This window comes from Gossypium raimondii, chromosome 6 (genome assembly GCF_025698545.1).
Source record: "Gossypium raimondii isolate GPD5lz chromosome 6, ASM2569854v1, whole genome shotgun sequence".
In the NCBI taxonomy this organism is placed as follows: Eukaryota; Viridiplantae; Streptophyta; class Magnoliopsida; order Malvales; family Malvaceae; genus Gossypium; species Gossypium raimondii.
In genome coordinates, this window is record NC_068570.1 from 36994895 (window position 1) to 37015565 (window position 20671).

General features: G+C 35.5%; 2 protein-coding genes across 6 annotated transcripts; both read right to left on the reverse strand.

Annotated features, from left to right (window-relative positions):
* Positions 1 to 3448: 3448 nt before the first annotated feature.
* LOC105772851 (G-type lectin S-receptor-like serine/threonine-protein kinase RKS1) lies at positions 3449 to 6855 on the reverse strand. Of its 3 annotated transcripts, none has more exons than XM_012594324.2 (7): positions 5536 to 6855; positions 5087 to 5212; positions 4784 to 4974; positions 4491 to 4701; positions 4160 to 4397; positions 3922 to 4072; positions 3449 to 3836 (listed from the first exon to the last, which is right to left on the reverse strand). In XM_012594324.2, exons 1-7 carry the CDS (start codon positions 6818 to 6820, stop codon positions 3534 to 3536), a joined length of 2505 nt encoding a protein of 834 aa, XP_012449778.1. In that variant the 5' UTR covers positions 6821 to 6855; the 3' UTR covers positions 3449 to 3533. The 3 variants fall into 3 exon arrangements, with proteins under 3 accessions (XP_012449778.1, XP_012449777.1, XP_012449779.1); XM_012594323.2 differs by having other exon boundaries at positions 4784 to 4977; XM_012594325.2 differs by lacking the exon at positions 3449 to 3836 and having other exon boundaries at positions 3934 to 4072; positions 4149 to 4397; positions 4784 to 4977.
* A 1604-nt stretch (positions 6856 to 8459) lies between these two features.
* LOC105772850 (G-type lectin S-receptor-like serine/threonine-protein kinase At1g11410) lies at positions 8460 to 12040 on the reverse strand. Of its 3 annotated transcripts, none has more exons than XM_012594322.2 (7): positions 10691 to 12013; positions 10300 to 10425; positions 9941 to 10140; positions 9639 to 9849; positions 9276 to 9513; positions 9035 to 9185; positions 8460 to 8952 (listed from the first exon to the last, which is right to left on the reverse strand). In XM_012594322.2, the coding sequence occupies exons 1-7, from the start codon at positions 11970 to 11972 to the stop codon at positions 8650 to 8652; spliced, it is 2511 nt and encodes an 836-aa protein (XP_012449776.1). In that variant the 5' UTR covers positions 11973 to 12013; the 3' UTR covers positions 8460 to 8649. The 3 variants fall into 3 exon arrangements, with proteins under 3 accessions (XP_012449776.1, XP_012449775.1, XP_052488641.1); XM_012594321.2 differs by having other exon boundaries at positions 9941 to 10143; positions 10691 to 12012; XM_052632681.1 differs by lacking the exons at positions 8460 to 8952; positions 9035 to 9185 and having other exon boundaries at positions 9275 to 9513; positions 10691 to 12040.
* Positions 12041 to 20671: the final 8631 nt, after the last annotated feature.

Genomic DNA, 20671 nt, shown 5'->3' on the forward strand with positions numbered 1-20671 from the left:
GTTCGATGGAGAATGCGAAGAGTGTTCATACACCGATGGTTAGTTCCTTTGTTATAACTCGCGATGGTGGTGAGCGGTTACAGGATCCGACTGAATACAGGAGTCTTGCAGGAGCATTACAGTATGTCACTCTTACGCGGCCTGATATTGCCTATGCTGTAAATCGAATATGTCAATTTATGCATTGTCCTTCTTCCATTCATATGACCGCTCTGAAGCGCATTTTGAGGTATCTAGGTGGTACGATTGATTTTGGAATTGTGTTTCGTCCGTCCACCAATTTGTCCTTAGTTGGATATGCTGATGCAAACTGGGGATTAGATTTTGATGACCGGAGGTCCACTACTAGATACTGTGTTTATTTTGGACATACACATGTATCATGGTGTACGAAGAAACAACAGGTTGTTGCTCGGTCTACTGCTGAGGTAGAATACCGAAGTCTTGCCGCAGTTACTAGTGAGGTTACGTGGCTTTTGTCGCTACTTCAAGAATTACATGTTCAGTCTAATAGTATTCCCCATATTTGGTGTGACAGTTCTGTGGCGGTTGCGGTTGCTGCAAATCCTGTTCTCCATTCAAAGTTTAAGCATGTTGAGTTAGATTTATTTTTTGTTCGTGAGAAGGTTGCTGGTGGCATTATTGCCGTTGGAGAGGTTTCAGCGTGTGATCAGGTCGCTGATGTTCTCACTAAGCCACTTTCGTTGTCGAGTTTTATTCGTTTTCGGAGTTTTCTACGGGTCTTGCCTGTGGAGAAGATGGATGAATATTAAAGAATAGAAGTTGTTAGTCAGTTAGTGAGGTTGTTACTCAGTTCAGAAAGTCTATAAATACTGTACATTAAGAATTAAGAAGTAAGCAAGTTTGAATAAACAAACAAGAAGTTTATTCTATTATTTTCTCCATTTTCACTCTCTGTTTGGATAGATATCTCCTTTTTTTATCTAGTTCTTTCAAGTGGCAAGATTTTTGCTCCTAGGTTATTAGTTTTTAGGGTTTGCTATTATGAACACTTTATTGATCATCACTCTCTTTAACTAGAAAATTGAAATGATAAAAATCGCATGAATTGGATCATATTCTTTTTTTCTATATATAGGAGGATAGATTGTTTGATCCTAGTGATTTGAGCAGGATGTACTTCCTTTCTTATTTAATTGGATTTATTTTCTGATTTTTATGAAAGTAAAAAGAACATGATATTACCATTTAAAGATTAATTTAGGTTTTGATAATTGATAGAATTTCTAATAATTTTTCTGTAATAATAGAGATGAATATGACAATTGTGCAAGAAAAATGGCTTCTCACTTAGCAATCTCATTAAATTGCAAGAGAAATTAGTTTTCAACCGAGTCTAAGATGTTGATTAGCCTTCTATTCGGAAACGTTAAGAGGGTTTATTATAGATTATAATTTTTTGAGTTTGGATTTCAGATCTAAAGGATTCAAATTTAATTTTACATTTTAATTTAATAATTTATTTTACTTTTATACAATGCGAACACAATTTAAATTTATCTTATAAAATTTACTTGGTCTGCTAATTTAGCACGTTTCTGTCAAAATCAACCCATGAAGACATCCAAGTATGGAGTGGGGAGGTAACTGGAGACTTTTCAGTAAGGAGTGCCTATAAACTATTACAGAAATCTCCAATAGATCCTAATGTTTATTTACAGACCAATACTAAAAATTTCTACAGGAAATTGTGGAATCTACACATGCCCTCAAAAATCAAAATTACAGTGTGGAAAATAGCGTGGAATTACATTCCCACTTTTTCCAATCTAAAGCTAAGGAGAGTGATGACTGAGAACCGATGTCGGAGATGTGGTCAGGGAGAAGAAGACAGCACTCATGTCTTCCAAATATGCCCTATAGTGAAAGAAATATGGAGTCACTTAAATTTTTCTTGGATACTTAACAATAGTCAGTTAGATTTGTGGAGTTGGCTTACCTGGGTATTCAGCCAAGGGACAAATGAACAGTGCAGGGGGTTTTGTTGCGGGCTCTGGTTAATCTGGACAAGCAGAAATAAGCTATTATACGAAGGCAAATCAAGCACCAGTTGGGAAATATCCAAACAAATTAAAAGTTACATTCTGGAACTAGAAGGTATTAAAGACAAGGCACTCAACTCGGAAACCAATGTGAGGCCTAGACAAAGGCTACAAAGGGCAAACCCGGCCATCTTTTTCGATGCGGCTTTTGACTCACAGAAATGCAGATCTGCGTCAGGCCTAGTAGTTAAAAATGAGGAGGGTAGAATCGTTGCAGCAAAATCGATCCTTCATGACAATGTTGCATCTCCGTTTGCGGCGGAAGCATATGCAGGATATCAAGCAACAAGGTTAGGAATTCAGATGGGCTATCATATTTTAGACATAATAGGAGATTCAAAAACAGTGATAACAAAATGCAAAAATACAAATCGAGACAAATCAGAAATAGGAGCAATCATCAGTGACATTCAAAGCCTAAAGGATTACTTTCAAGAAGTCAGATTCCAGTTCATCCCAAGAGTTGAAAACACAGAAGCCCATCGATTAGCAAAAGAAACTCTCAAGAAGGAAGAAGAACAGTACCTGGAGGGAGGGACCTTAAGCCTTCCTAGAGGAGAATCGGAGCCAAACCGCCTGGGTTCTTCAGAATAAAAGAAAAGGGGAAAAGACTTTGGTTTTCAGCATTATGGTGAGACGTTTGGAAGAAAGGATGCCGTTTGAAAAGCAAATAAAAAAGCAAAAGATTTGAAGGGATTTGCTTTTAAATCATTTATGAAGACTAGCTGGACCGTTCGGCTGGAGAACACTTTGAAATTTCCTTTATTTTTTCTATTGTTGTTTTGTTTCGGATGGGCTAAACTGAAGATAGCATGCCTTTGCTGCCTTCTTTTATTATTCTTAGGACTTATTTGTTGGGCTCAGTCTAATGAAGGTTTCTTGTTTCATAATTAAGTTTTAATCCAGTCGGATTTTTTCCAAAAAAAAATAAAATTATCTTATAAAACATAAATTATATATATTTAATAGAGGTCTTTTATATAAAATAATTAAAATGTCCTTTGTATGTAAATTTTATTATTCTATGATGTTGTACGAATTAACAAAAAAATTTGTTCATTATAATATTATATTGATAGTTGAATACTTTTTTTTATCTTTCTTCTTAAATTTACAAACCTAATATTTATATTCTAAAATATTTATTTCAAAACTCAAATATATTACACTAAATCCAAACTTAAAAAAATAATTAACCCAAATCTCAAGTCTAAACTAAAAAGAAATTAAACTTAATACTCAAATACAATTTGTAAAAATTTAAGCCCAATCAAGATGTAATTTAATAAAATAAGATTTTATTAAAATATTAAAATTTTAATAATATTTTATGTTTTACTAATTATAATTATAAACATTAAAATATACAAAATTACACATAACTATTAATAATGTATATTTTATTATAATCTATAACATAATAATAATTACAAATAATATTATTTCTGCATAAAACATTGTATTTTATCTCTACCGAGCATCAATCATGGTGACTGTCACTTCATTTATAGACTTAGTTCCTCCACTAATTGATATCTCGTCGCTTTTGTGAATTTTCTTCGCTATAAATGCAGGTTGTTCTGGCGATGGAAGAGTGGTTTCGTTACTCAACATAAAAACAACTGTCAACATTGTTGGTCGATTTGTTGCACATTCTTGAACGCACAATAGCCCAATTTGAATGCACTTCAAAATTTCATCGGTAGAATATGAATCAGCTAATGAGGAGTCAACAACTTCCATGGCTTTCTCTTCTTTCCATAACTCCCAAACCTGAAATAACGTTGTTTGGATAATCATTTGAATGTCTTAATTGTTAACACTTTTACAGAATTGTACTAAAAAATTGGTTACTTACATGTCCAACCATATTCAACGACGGACTATTGGGAAAATAACTGCTGTTCTTTTTTCCAGTGATGATCTCTAACAGCAATACTCCAAAGCTATACACATCGGATTTCATTGAAAAGTGTCCATGCATTGCATATTCAGGCGACATGTAACCACTAAAATCATACAACAAAAATGAAATAGTAAGAACACGTTTGAAACCTGTAGCAGTTCTCTCCAAACTTTGCATACCGAATTCTTACTATGTTCCAACTACACGTCTGGTATCCCCTTCCATTTGGTCTCCTCCAAATATTCTAGCCATGCCGAAATCAGAAATTTTCGGATTCATTGCATCATCTAGTAATACATTGCTCGCTTTCAAATCCCTATGAATGACTCTTAACCTGGAATCATGGTGGAGATACAACATTCCTCGGGCAATCCCACAGATAATTTCCAAACGCTTTTTCCAATCCAATAGTGATCTTTTTGAGTCATCTAAAATCAAAAGTCAAATTTTAAAAGGAATCATGCATAACTTAAAACAAAAGTTGTTAGCATAAGTAATCAACAATTTGAAAGAAGACATACCGAAAATGATAAAGTCTAAGCTTTTATTTGGTAAAAATTCATAGACTAACATCTTCTCTTCACCCTCAACGCAACATCCTAGTATCCTTACGAGATTCCTATGCTGAAGTTTTGCAATTAGCACAATTTCATTCTTAAACTCTTGTAGTCCCTGACTTGAGGAATTTGATAGTCTTTTCACTGCTATTTCTTGTCCATTTAAGAGCACACCCTGCAAATACAAAGAATTTTCCTTCAAGTACAGATAAGGAGTTTTATTGCACGTCCACATCTTTTTTTTAGAGAAAAGCTACCTTGTAGACAGGGCCAAAGCCACCTTGCCCAAGTTTATTATCAGAAGAGAAATTATTAGTGGCAGCGGCTATGGTGCCCAAATCAAAGTAGGGTAAATCTCCATTTCTTCTGCTCTCATCAATCTCTTTTTCACCTAAAGAGTCCTTGAATGAGGTAAAGCTAAAGATATTTTTGCTTTTTCTTGCTCTTCCTGCTGTCAATTCAATTGCAAATTATATCCTAATATAATTTAAACTCTATCTTATTTGGCAACGATTAAAAGTTGAATGAAAAAAGCTGGTACAGAAAAATGTGAGACGTACCTCTTCTTTGCCTTCTTAGAAAGCAACGCGAAAGGGCAATTAGTATGAGAAGCACTACAGCCAAAGAAACTATTATAATCGCAAGCACTCCCCTGTTGTGAAGTAGACCTTTCTTTGTATACCGAGCTAACAAGTTGCACATATGATTGCATATGAAAGAAATCAATTAAAAATTAGAACACAGAAAACAAACAACACCACGAGAGTAAATAAAAATCTTTAAAGAGATCAATACTTTTATTTAGGATTAAAATGAAATATGGTCAAAGTTGATACTCATATAATTAATTAACAGGTGTCAAGTTATGTAAAACCAAGTTATGCACTATTAATATATCAATTATATAGTTATATTTTAAAATCAGCATAAATAAATGCATGTAATAATAACCCATACTTTTTCTTTCTATGGTGCACCTAATAATAACCTTCATTAATTTAGTGCTTACCTATCTCATTTTTATCCACTCGTATGTATAGGTCTTGTCCCGTATAGGTATATTTCCTCGCATCCATCAAATCTCCATGCCAAGTCAAGCAACCAATCCCTCTTCCAGTCTCTGAGTTAGCGCTAGCATAAGCCATGCAAGAACAATTTCTCAAGCACTTTTCCTTGCATTGCTTCAATCCTATACTCATGTTTACAACTGCCGCGGAAGTGTCAGGCACCTTCGCATGTGGAAACTTGACGAACCCTTCTCCATTTCCACACATGGAGACACCTCGCTTCCTCACGCATCCTCCTGCCGAATCTCCTATGAACCATCCTTCGGGTGATTTGGGTTGGAATCCTGGGAAGCATGTACATTCTAAAGCACCTGCGAGATAAGGGTTACAGTAACCATTTGGCCCACAATACCCGTAAAAATCACAACGTTCCGTTGGAGCTGAATAAAAAACAATCCAACGTTGCGCTTCATTGTTCCATGTTTCTCTTTGCAAAACTCCTGTTTCCTTCACTAGCGTTCTTGAAACGATGGAGCTATTTCTCACATCAGAAGAGAACGATACTTCATAACCAGCGTTGACAAATGTATCTTTAAATATGAAGTTCTGAGTCATTTGAGGTATACCACTCCATCTTTGTTCGGTCCAAGCTCCGCTTCGCCACCATGGAGTCGAACCCTTGTACAAAAATATCTGAGGAGACCCGTTTGGGTTCATCCTGAAGGAATAATTCCCAACCCCTGGATCATCTGGAGACTTCCAAGACGTATATATTAGGTTCACACCGGTTCTAAGATTCAACCCAAGCTTTTGAAATGAAAGCCAAGTATTTGTTGGATGATCAAAACTCTGCCACAGTACCGCCTTTGTGGTATCATTGTGAATCAAAACAAGATTTCCCGAATCCAAAACTTGAGCAATACAATTGCTAGTGCCTGCGAGGGAAATGTTTGTGGACCAGACAGGAAGTGTTTGGTTTGTTTGGAACAGGACAAGATTTCCTCGACGGTCGATAGAGAAGACCCCTGAAGTATCATTAATGGGATTCTCTCTGTTAGCCACCCAAACAACGGTCTTCTCCGGATGTTGATAATACCAGATGCCAACAAATCGATTACTAGAACTGCCAGGGCTGAAAAATCCTAGTGCAAAAATATTGCCACTAGAGACAATCACTTCATCGTTATCTTTAATGAAGTGATGTTGCGTTATGATGTCTGAAGAAAAGGAAAAGTGAGAAAGAAAGAAAATGAGCAGTATTTTGAGAAGCCATATAACAGGATTCATCACCGCTTCAGTACATGCTTCGGGTGTTCCGGAAGAATGATATATATTGAATTGCTGAAGAGAGCAGTTGGGATCTCAGTGTCGCATAGAAAAGTGGATGGTCCCATTACATTAATTACTGGGGATTTTCAATGAGTAGTGTTAATCTCTTAAGCATTTATTTCTGTTTGGTTCAACCGTTGAGAGATTACTTTACCGAGTCAAGGCTAGTCAATATCAAATGTTCTGTTCTGAAAATTTCATACGCGTAGGTGGTTAACGATTATTTTCTCTTCCATAATTAGATTTTAGAAACATTCAATTTCAATCTTGTTAATTGGTATGTGAAAACAATTATAGCCACCATTTTCCCTTCCACTTGAAAATTGAATCTTTTCTTCTCTTGCAATTTCTACTCGATTTGGGTCAAATGAATTTGAAAATGTTAATACAAAAATAAACAAGTGATTTAACTATTGTTTTCTCCTGCATGTTTATGAGTCAAGTCAATTTCATTTTTCAAAATATTATTATTTTGATTATTTTTAGAATGTGTTGTAGGTTATTTTGATTATTGGTGAAAATGTATATGGACCAGAACAAAATTAAGAAGCGAATGCTGGTTAAAGAACTAAATAAAATATAACAAGCGGTGATGATCTTAAATAAGTAAAGTGAATAAATAAAGTGAATCATACCCAGTATTTGAGTCTTAATGAAGAACTGATAAGAGGAATTAAATTTTATTAATTGCTTAAAATGCGTAGGTAATAAAACTTTGTGAAAAACTTAAATTTATTTATTGATAGGATTACATCATTGTACGAAATTTGAAGATTGTAAAGTTGTTGATCTATATTATCTTATGTTAATGTATTGGAATGTACATAAAAGCTTAGGATAGTTTAGCTGTTTCTAATTACATTGGCCTATGTTGTTATATGCTACTTGAAATCATGATGGAATTTTCTACTTAGTTAAGACTTGATTTTTCAATTGGCATAAACATGTTTATGGGATGAGTTTGTGTTTGAATGAAATTTAAAATAGTTTTAAAATAATTTAAAATTCATGAATATAATATGATAATGTTTGGGATGATATAAAGTATTTTTAATTAATTTTGAAGTCTTTTGCATTAAGTCTTCAAACTAAACCGTATTGAGACTTGCAAGTCAATAGCTAAAAAGCTATAATAAGTAGGTCAAGTCTTAAGATTTGCATGTCAATAGCTAAAAGACTTTAGTAAATAGGCTAAATCTCAAGCCTTGTCCCGATGCAACTTGTATTTTTGATCATTTTAAATCCCAAAACCCCATTTAATGTTTTGAGTATATCCAAACTTGAGAAATGATTTAAAATTATTTTTAAAAGTTGTTGAACTTTGTAATTGTTCAAAATTGGTTTAAGCATTTTATTAAGATGTGAAATTGATGTTTTGTAAAAAATATATATCACTTACCTATGTGGATTATGATGAGACCAGATACAATTAAAGCATATTTTGCATCCAAGCTTAAATTAAGACAACTTTTTTTTTTTAATTCAGATAGAAGATCGAGATATTTCTAAGGGTTAGATCATCATGCCATGATGTACCGAGCTAGATCAGCATATAAATTGTCATAACTCTTAACATATAAACCTAAACCAATGAAGGTTCTTGCAAATGATAGTTTTCCTTGCTTTTAGTTGTCTACTTTAAATGTTCTTTTCTGTAGAGGACAATAACTTTACTACGAGATAATTACATATGTAATTTCCAATAGTATACATCGATAGCCAAAACAAGTTATATTAACTTTAAACAAAGTTCGATAATTAAAAAAAAAACAGAGATGGCTAAAGTTCTAGCGAGCTTGAACCATAGAGAGGGTCACATCATTTATAGATTCAGTTCCTTCACTATTCAATATATCGTCGCCTTTGTGACTTGTCTTTACTGTAAATGCAGGTTGTTTTGGAGATGGAAGAGCTGTTTCGTTGCTCAACATAAACACAACTGTAGACATCATAGGTCGATCTGTTGCATGTTCTTGTACACACAATAGCCCGATCTGAATGCATTTCAAAAATTCATTGGCACTATACGAATCACCGAATACCGAGTCAATTATTTCAATGGCTCTGCCTTCTTTCCATAACTCCCAAACCTGAAAAAAGGTTGAATCATGATTTGAGTGGAAAATTTTGAGTTAATTGCTCATAAATTGTGCTTTAAATTTGGTTACTTACATATCCAACCAGACTTGAAGAGGGACTATCAGGAAAATAGCTGCTGTTCTTTTTTCCGGTGATAATCTCTAACAGCAGGACTCCAAAGCTATAAACATCGGATTTTATGGAGAAGTGCCCATGCATTGCATACTCCGGTGACATGTAACCACTAAATTCATATAACAAAAGGGAAACTGTAAGAACTCGTTTGTAACCAGTAGCAGAAGTTTTATCCAACCTTTGCATATAGAATGCTTACTATGTTCCAACAACACGTTTAGTATCTCCTTCAATCTCATCTCTTCCAAATATTCTGGCCATGCCAAAATCTGAAATTTTCGGATTCATTGCAGCATCTAGTAACACATTGCTTGCCTTCAGATCTCTATGAATGATTCTTAACCTTGAATCCTGGTGGAGATACAAGATCCCGCGAGCAATCCCACATATTATTTCTATACGCTTTTTCCAATCCAACGTTGAACTTTTTGATTCATCTGGATCCAAAATCAGTTTTGAAAAGGAATCATTGCATAACTTAAAATTGCAGTATTTGGCTTAAGTATTCAATGATTCAAAAGTGATGTTTCCAATAGCATATGAAAAAGAAAGAAAGACGTACCGAAAACGATAGAGTCTAAGCTTTTATTTGGTAAAAATTCATAGATTAACATCTTCTCTTCACCCTGAATGCAACATCCCAGCATCTTTACCAGATTCCTATGCTGAAGCTTTGCAATTAGCACAATTTCATTCTTAAACTCTTCTACTCCCTGACCTGAGTACTTTGATAATCTTTTCACTGCTATTTCATTTCCATTGATGAGCACACCCTACAAATACAAAGAAAATTCCATTCAGGAATGGACTAATAGGAGTTCCATTGCATGTCGACGTGTGTATAATTATTTGCTAAGAAATTACCTTGTAAACAGCACCAAAGCCACCTTGTCCAAGTTTGTTATCAGATGAGAAATTATTGGTGGCTTTTGCTATGGTGCTGAAATCAAAGAAGGGTAAATCTCCATTTCTTCTACTCTTATCGATGTCCTTTTCACCTACTGAATCTTCGAACAACGATGAACTTGTAAACCTGAACGCATTTTTCCTTTTTCTTTTTCTTTCTGCTGTTAAACACAATAAATATCATGATTACACCAATTTCTAGTCTCCACAAAGACAAGTGGCCTATTTAGTAGCGAAAATCTTAATTGGCATGATTAAGACGTGAAAAATAAATGGTTTTAACAAATAAAAACAGTGGAAAAAGATGTTGTACGTACCTCTTCTGAGTCTTCTCACGAAGCAACGCAACAAGGGGACAAGAATAAGAAACAATACAGCAGCAGAAACTATGGTAACTGCAAGCACCACCTTCTTTCGAAAGAGGCCCTTCTTTGTAAACCGAGCTAACAAGATGGGGATATTATTAGTTTTTTATATATCAATGAAAATGGAAGAAACCAGTTAATTCTGAAGGTAATTCTTGTATCCACTCATAAATTTTTACCATTAATTAAACAAGCGTGGCCTAACTATATGTTATACGTAGCGTAAAAGATTTTCGCCCAGATGTGGGGAAATGTTTAAGAGGGAAAAGAAGGACCAGAGATATTTTAAGAGTAGATGTTGGACGCAAACAGAGAATTGAATTTGAATGTGTAGGGCAGGTACCTAGTTCACTGGCATCCACACGTATGTATAGATCTTGTCCCGCATCTGCGTATGTTCTAGCATCAATCAAATCCCCGTGCCATGTCAAGCAGCCAATCCCTCCGTTGATCTCCGCGTATGCACTAGCATAAGCCACGCACGAACAATTTCTCAAGCACTCGTTCTCGCATTGTTTCAATCCCATACTCATGTCTATATGTGCCGCCGAAGTGTCTGGCACCTTCAGACGTGGCACCTTGACGAACCCTTCCCCTTTTTGGCACGTGGAGATACCAGGTTTCCTCACGCATCCTCCTGCCCCGTCTCTTATAAACCATGCTTCGGATGACTTGGGTTTAAAGCCTGGGAAGCACGTGCACTCGAAATCATCCAGGTGATCGGGGTTGCAATAACCATTCGGCCCACAATGCCCGTAAAAATCACACTGATCCTTAGGGGCCGACCAGAACCCAATCCAATGTCGCGCTTGGTTGTTCCATGTGAACCTTTGTTGAATCCCTGTTTCGTTCGTTATCATTCTTGTGATGAAAGAGGCCTTCTTCACCCCATAGGTGATCGATACTTCATCCGGAGTGTTGACAAAAGAAACATTAAATATGTAGTTGCTTGTCATTTCAGGTACACCACTCCATCTTTGCCCGGTCCATGACCCGGTTCGCCACCAAGGATCGGAACCCTTGTACAAATACAGTTGAGGGAAGCCGCTCGGGTTGATCCGGTAGGAATAGTTTCCAATCCCAGGATCATCGGGAGACTTCCAAGACGTCAAGACTCGTTCCACACCTGTTCTGAAACTCAACCCAAGTTTCATAAACGGAAGCATACTGTTTGTAGGATAATCAAAACTCTCCCACAGTACCGCCCTTCTGGTATCATTTTGAAGCAAAACAAGGTTTCCCGAATCCAAAATTTGAGCAATGGAATTCCTAGTGCCTGTGATGGACACGTTTGTAGACCAGACAGGAAGTGTTTGGTTTCTCTGGAACAGGGCAAGATTTCCTTGGCTATCGATTCTGAGGATCCCTGAGTTATCTTTAATGGGACTCTCCCTGTTGGCCACCCAAACAACTGTTTTCTCTGGAATATGATGATACCAGATGCCAATATATCGATTCCTTGAACTGCCAGGGCTGAAAAATCCTAGAGCGAAAATCTTGCCACTAGAAACTATGACTTGATTATCTTTGATGAAGTGATCTAGTGTTATGGTGTCGGTAGAAATGGAGAGATGCGAAAGAAACAAAAGAAGCAGTACGCTGATAAGCCATTTAACAGGATCCATCACTGGTTCGGTCTATGATTAGTGTGTTCAGACAGAAGAAAGATATATATATATATTATAAATTGATGGAGTAGTTGGGATCTCATTAATAAGTGGAACCCCTAAATATGACGGACTATGTCAAGCATTGGTGTGACAATGCCACCTTTTATACTTTTCAAAATCGAACAAATAGAAAGGTGAAAAGTTTATCGCTGGAAATTTGTTGTCGGTTTGCTTGTCATGCCAGTTCTGTGATCTTTAAAGTTGTGAAAATGGCTAGCACTTCCCAAATTTCAACCTTGGTGGAGGAATTAGTTCCACCCAAACAGCAATCATTGCTCTAAACATTTGCACCGGACGTTTTGGCTTTTAACTCACACCAATGGATGCCTTTACGCATAGGAAATCTAAGCACCAAAAGTCGAAATCCTTCATTTGGCTATAAGAAAGCTTTGGACCACCAAAATTAATGGAACGAAATGAAATTAGCAGCCGTATGGCTGAGTTTTGATAGCAGCTTTTTTTGCTTGTCATGAGCACTAATCTGGCTGTCCCAGATGATATTTTATTATTTTACGCTGAAATCTGACTGTAACCTTTGGTGGGTAAAAGGATGAAAACTATGTTTTCTAAAAGACGTTAAATCATAGGTGAAGTGTGAAAATGCTTACGTAACAATGTTCATCAATTTCCAATTTGGTCATTAGATATTTGATTTATTTTACATAATGATTCTTAATTGTTCAGTTAAATATTTTATGTAAAAATATTAAAAATAAAATATAAAACCCAACATGTGGCCATCTTTTGATTTAATTACAAATTTTATGAACTAATAATTTTATAATTTATTATAAATTAAAAATTCAAACAAATAAGTGATATCATTAGATAAAAGGTAAAACTAATAGTGCAATTGAAAAATAATTAGTATTTGTTCATTATTTAGGACTTACAAAAATTTTATTTTTAAAATTTAAATTTGATAGTGTAATTTTAGATAAAAATAAAAAGATAGTTTTAAAATTAGAAATGGAATTTTTATTTTTATTTAAAATTTGATATATAATTTTAAAAAATTAAAATAAAATATTTAATATATTTAAAATAAAATACTTACCAACAATTCTTTGGCTAGCTTAGAATGTCTATCTCTATATGTTCCGGCAAAAATGAAATAGTAGGTTGCATGGTGGTCCTCCCAAAGAGATTTGGGTGTAAGAGATGCCATTTTCTATATATTTCTTTATTTTCTCCCACTACTAACTAAATGATGCTTGTAAAATTTATAGTGCAGATGCACCTTAGAATTTCAAATGATACAAAAAGCCCTTGCGGGTAAAGAAACCTCTGGTGAGATATCCCACTTTACATTTTCCTGGGCTAAATTTGATTAATATGGTGGTTTTTTTTTTTAATTTGGTCTTTAGGTCGGTTTTAAAATTAGTTAGGGAAATAGGTCGGTTTTAGGAGAGAAAAAATGAAAGCGTGCCCAGCTACACATATGGCAGGAAAGCTCGTCTCCCTCAATGATAAAATGCAACGACTTTTTGACCGTTACCGCGTCAAACAGTTAAAAAAAATAAAATCTCCCAACTGTAATTTTTTCTTTAACCTATAAATACCCCTCCAAATTTTATTTTTTCATTCACATCATTCTCTCAAACTCTTTGAACTCTCTCAATCTTTTTATTCAATATTTATTTATATTTTCATTTAAAAATATTATTATTTTTAATTATATTGTATTTTATTCGTTCGGACCAATTTCTTGAAAATGGACGCATCTCTAATCCTCTTCGACGACAACCATATTTCCGCCACCCAATTACCAATGGTAAGACGAAATTTAAAATTTCGTTTTTTTAATTATGTTAATATTTTTTTTGATAAGTCTAAATATTCTTTTTATGTTATAAGTAGGCAGACGGTCGTGTGCTAGAGCCTTTGATCCTTGAAATTCGTGGGGTACCTGAAAGAGGCTTGATTCTTGCATGCGTCTTGCATGCAAGGGGGTTACAAACTTGATCCCACACTAATCAACGTGTTGGTGGAAAGATGGAGGCCCGAAACACACACTTTCCACCTTCCATGCGGCTAGTGTACAATCACAGTCAAGGACTAGCATTACAACTCGGTTGCCAGTGGATGAGCCAGTCATCACAGGATCAGCGGTGGTTCAAGGGAAAATGGACCTCTACATGGGAATGTTGGGGAATGCCTCGAACTAATTTGAAGGTGGTCAGATATCGATCAACTGGTTGGAGACAACTTTCAATAAGCTTCCTGACAAAGCAACAGAAGAGGTCATCCAACCATATGTAACACCCTTAAATCGTCTCTGTCATCGGATTGAGGTCACGAGGTATTACGATAACTTTTCTAACATTTAAAACTACTTACAAAACAAATATTCAATTGAATTTACAAATTACCAAATCACAATCCATTCACATTAAACATACATTTACGGGTCTTAAATTGGTTTTACAAGGCCCTAAAAAAGATTGGAAACATTCTGGGGTCAATTCGAAACAAAACAGAAAAGTTAAGAAAAAGTTGAAGATTTTGAAAAAAGGGAACACACGGCCGTGTGACCAAGCCGTGTGTCATAGCCCAGACCATGTGGACATTCGAAGTCTAGACACACGGTAGTGTCCCAGCTCGTGTGTCCACCCGTGTGTATATTCAAATTAAGGTCACACAGTCATGTCGCAAAATATGTGCCTGGCTGTGTTCGAAATTGTTTTGACACACATGGCCTTGTGCCAGACTGTGTGTACTCTGTACCTAAAATCATTAAGACACGGCTAGGTGGGTAGGTCGTGTGCGTCACACGGCTATGTGACAGCCCGTGTCTCAGGTCGTGTGTACCCAAATTTGCTTCCTAAACAGGGGATAAATCACACCTATCTTAGGTAACAAACCAAGCATAAACATCCATATAAACATCACCAAAAATACTTCCCAAACAAGCAAAACAAGACAATTTCCTACAATTTATGTGCCTAACCAATATGCCATTCAAAGGCACCTCAAACAAAGTTTAACATTTCATAACAAAGTGAATAACATATAACATAATCCACTCATTCATACTCAATCAAACTTCAACCAAATAGCCAAATATAACCAATCTCACCAAGTTGCCATGTACAAAACAGTTACCAATTCATATAAACATTTATACACATTCAAAAAAGTCAAGTTCATAACCATTTACAAGCTTTTGTTTCAAGATAAAACATAACTCAAAAGTTTATATGACATTTTATGCAAGTGACCATATATCAAAAAACCATTACTCAAATATAATTATCCTAGGTATATGCCAAAACATACAAAAAGAAATACATCACCAACATTGAGTTTGAGATTGATGTTGGATGTTGAGTCAACAATCGAAAAAAGTGCCTAACCTACACGCAAATGAATGATCAACTATTGATTAATTTAAATAGCTACATAAGAGTTTAATACTCTATCAATTATCATATCTAATATATTTATATTGGTTGTTACCACAAAGTACACAATAAGTCCTCTTGACATTTCATATACAAATTCAAGCTATCTTTTCATTTACTAACTATCATCAAGGGATTAGGCAAACATTTCCAATATTAACCAACCTATTATTAGCACCCAGTGCCCGATGGATTAACCGTAATAGAGTTTTGCGTCCAGTGCTAGTCGGATAACCGGCAATAGTTGTGCCCTGCATTAGTCGAATAATCGACAAATAATTGCGTCCAATATTAGTCGGATAACTGAAAATATCAATTACACCCTTGCAAGTTCATAATATCACATTACATAATTCAATATCCCATTCACCTCAATTAACTACTAATCATACATTGATTAATTCTATAATGCCACATTTCATCTATATAATTATATCATCTTATCAATATCCATTCAATAGAAATTATCCAATTACACAATTATGAACATAGTTCAATAATAAATAACAATTATTTAATTAAATTAAATAAATTACGTTCGAGTTCTAGGACTGCAAACTTACTAAAATACGACATATACTAAGGATCAGAGATAGCTACTTGGTGACTTTTTCCTTTCCATGATTGATACCTGATCTATTCTTTTCAATTGAAGCTTGCAACAATTTCGGCCCTAATGCCGAAAGTTCTATCTTCTCCCTTAAATATTCGGCTTGCATGAAGAATAAAAAAAATGATTTTCATTTCATTCCATTTCCCCACTAACTATGTTTTGTTATTAATAATGTTTTTATATTACAAACTATTTATTAATAATAAATTTATAACATTTAAAACATTTTAAGCCCCCACCACCGTCCACTACATAAATACATAAATACATAGGTATAATTGCATTATAAATCTCTTAGCTTTGATTTACATTATAATATTAGTTAACATAATAATAACTAAACTTTATAATATATATTAAAATGCATATATAATAAAGTCATAGCCGGCCACTAATAATATCACATATCTTATGGTCTATTTATTATGTAAGTCCTATATATTTAATTCTATTTATAAATACTCCTTTATTCAATTATGTGATTTAGCCCATATACTCTAATTAAACACTCTTTTGTCAAAATTATATAACCAAAATTTAATTCACTTCTAATATAACTCTATAAATATTTAATAAAAATATTTACGAGTCTAGCTTATGGAAACGATGTCCCGATACCACAATTTCTAAAACCATCGACTTTAGAACCGATACACTTGTACATTGTCTAACTTTCCAAATAATTAAAATTATTAGATCAACCTCAATAAAATACTGTAATACCTTCGTAACTATAATAAATAATATTCACTAATTCTATCATTGGAAAACAACATTCTAAAACTACCGTTTCCAACTCCATTTACTTTTGGGTCGTTACACAATATGCCCGAGCATTCATCATGAGGCTAATTGGGGGAATTTTAATGCCCAATAAATCTAGAAATTTGATGCACGTAAGGTGGCTTCTATATCTAGCAAACTTCAGTGAGTGCGCAAAACTATGTTGGGGATATGTCATGTTGTCCACGTTATGCCGGAAGCTTTGTAGGCAACGTAACCAGATAAGATGTCAATTGGTAGGTGCCTGCTGTTGCTGCTGCAGTCGTAGGCCTAGTGGCGAATATAATTTCTAGGTCCCAAAATGATTGACCCATACACGTTCCCATTGGTAACGAGGTAAACATTATTTATCAATAAATATGTAGTTTGTGTAGTAAATGTTTTTATTTATCATATGTTTCGACTAATATATTGCTTGTACAAGTGGAACCATGTGCCGAGTTATGTGGGACTGCTCAACGAGTTAGAAGACGTTAGGCTACTGTTAGATCAATGTTCAAAAATCGGGGTTAATTACCTATCATTTTCGAACCTATATCAATTATGCAATGATTCGTTAAAAAAATCCGTACATAATGATATTTACAATTCTATTTTCAGTTTGAATGGATGTCATATGTAGACCTCGAGATCATATCTTGTATGCTGTCGAAAATGTTGGACAATTGGGAGATGTGGGATGCGAATGTGTTGTTGATAGTGTACGTGATGGTGGAAATGCACAAATCAGACCGGATTCTATGACAGTTCAAGTATAGACAATGAATTCCATTACCACCGCGAGACATGAAGGAGCTACACAGGGTGAACATATGGGGGAAGAATGACGAGGACTGGACTGAGAAGCACAATGAGCACATCCAGACTTGGGATTCTAGGATGGAATTCATACCCACCCGTGAACCATTTTTCTCGACGGACACAACGACAGTTGATTACTACTTGGCATGGTTTAGAGTCGTCGACATGCCATATCTGCTTCCACTAGAGATGAGGAGTAGGCAAAGTCAGCTGAAGAGACTGCCACAGTAGCGTAGGAGGTGACATGGTCGTATGACAGGTTTGTTATCCGCACCTGTAGAAGATGAGCCACTTGTGGCTACGCAATATCCTGGTCAGTTCGCTCTACTTATTCCCATTCAATTCAAGAACACTATGTTTTTTCACAAGCATCATCACACTATGAACCACTGTCGCATATGGTCGGTTCTTCTATTCTCGTAGGAACATATTTCGGGGCACCGACGTCCCCGCATACTACACCCCTATATAGATGTTAATGCCGAACCCCATGTTGGGACAGATGCCAATGCATGCATCGCCACCGAAGACGATACTGATATAGATGCCAATGCAACAATCGATGATGATGTCGGTACCCGGTACCTTTCCAACATACTCGAAATTTGGGGCACTTTATGGTTAAACACCTATAGTGACCCAAACACTGAGTACATCACTGTTTCATCTAGGTGGCTCATTATCATAACCACCAGATGTGGGAGTGGCGGTAAATGATGACAGCCGAGGAAAACGCAACAATCAACCATGAAGGAAAATGACGGCGCTGCTGATCCTAAAAAAATGATTGCCTAGGGATCGTGCAAGGTACATATTTAGATGATGATGAGGAAGAAGAGGTCTACAAGTCCGCACCTCCGTATGCACCTCCGATTCTATGCCCGATTGTATGCAGAAATCCTTCATGCGGCCATTGTCCACTGCCTTACGACACATATTTTTTTTGACAACACGATTGAGTGTATCTTTTTTTTTATAAATATTGTGTAACACCCTGACTAATTTTTTTTTTGTAAATTCTATCATAAATGAGTATTTACTTCAGTGGCTAGGTGTTCTGAATGTGTGTTTGAGGTCTTGGGTTCAAGTCCCAATTATGGAAAATTCTATTATTTTGGTCCTAGCCTTATACCTTTTTAGTGGGATTACATATTACTTTTGGTAAAATCATATCTAAATGAGCTTGCTGGTTCGAGTGGTAAGGTGTTAGCTTGCTAAATGCCTCGTGTTTGAATCCCCGTCTGATAGAGGTTCGCTGGACTTGGGATTCTATGGTAGTTAGATGAGGTTAGTGGTCGAATTTAGTAGCATTTGGTAGTTAGTGGATGGAGTGAGGAGTTTAGGTGTTGAATCTAATTTTTGCTCTCTCTTTGTTCTAATATACCAATCAATCATTTTAATCGTTGGGGCTCACTGTTTCACTTGTTCATCGTTCATTTAGGTAAAACTATAAGTTCATTTCATTTGGTTTTCATTTGTTTTAAATGGGTGTGCTGGTGTTGTGGTTTGGGAGATTAATCTCTCTGAGTGTGTTGCGCAGGAGAAAACTGTGAAACTGAAGGTTTCACTACAACAGCTTAATCCGTAGTAGTGATTTTCTATTCAGCGATAAGTGTTTGAATACGATTGGATATTATTCTGAGGCTTAATTTTGGATAGTTTTCATTGAGTTTCATAATATTGTTATTGAAATTGGGTATTGGAATGTTGGTTAGAGGTTCTGGTGGTCTCGAGATTGTAGTTACGTCTAAAACGACTTAGGTGTGTAACAAAAACACAAGAAAATGAGGTTCGGCGAAAGTTAAAAATGTGGCCTATCGATGCCACACGGGCATGTGCCTGATCGTGTGGCCAGCCATGTGTGACACATGACTGTGTGATGGGCTAGTGTGTAGCCGTGTAAGTTACATGGGCTAGGTCGATTTGGGACGTGTGGGCCCACACGGACATGTGGACCCAAAATTTTGAAATTTTTCTTAGGGTCACAAAAGTCATTCTGATCGACTGTGTGTCTTTCGTAGGGCCGGTAAAGGAAAAACAATCCCTAATACATGGTATCTACTATCCTGATAGACTGATTTAAGCATTTAAAAATTGATATGTATGATTTGACTGGTTCGTAATAACATGTATGTTATCTGTATATAAGCATGGAAGACATGCTAACTCTATTATTAGTTATTTGTATCTATGTTTGGGGTAGGATTTGTATCTATGGAGGAAGTGTTCTGTGAGGTGACATTTTGTCGATATACAGGTAGCTTGACTGCAAACTATTCTGTTAAGTGACGTACAGGCATTATGTGGTGTGTAGGGCTAGGTGGGTATTTTATACCTCACGTGGTGTGTTAGATTATTCGGAGATGGTGTGTACAGGATGGGGGTAAGTCTTTGCATATCTATATGTATCTGATACTTTAATTCTGATAAGGACTCATGTCCGTTTTTGTTTTGGTATACTAAAAATCTAAATTTCATGCATGTATCTCTCTGTTAAGTTACACACTGAGTGTATGAAAACTCACATCTTTTTGTCTTTTCTATTCAAGTAACCATCAAACATAGGCGGGTCGGTGCGACGGAGTCTTTACGATGACCACAAGTTCATAAATTGTCTTAATTTTAATAAAATTCTAGTTTTTCTTGAGAGTTTTATAATTTTTGGACTCTCCGGACTTTTGGATTGTTTTAATTTTTTTGGATTTGGATGCGTTTATGATTTGTAAACTACAATGATTGGAAAAATCCTGATTTTACGCAAATAAAGGTTTCCTAAAAATATGAACTGGGTTTTTAAAAATATAACGACTTTTAAGGTTTCCGCTACAAATTATGTTTTGGTGAATGAACAAGCTAACAATGATTTCAATAATAAATATGTAAATGAATATGTTTTGTAAAACTCAGACTCTTTTTAACAAGTAACTATATAAGGTTTTATCAAAATAACATTAGTTCCAAAACCCTTCTTCGTAACACTCCCTGATTCGGCCATAACATCTAGGCCGAGTTGGGGGTGTTACATTTAGTAGTATCAAAGCCAGGTTGCTGAA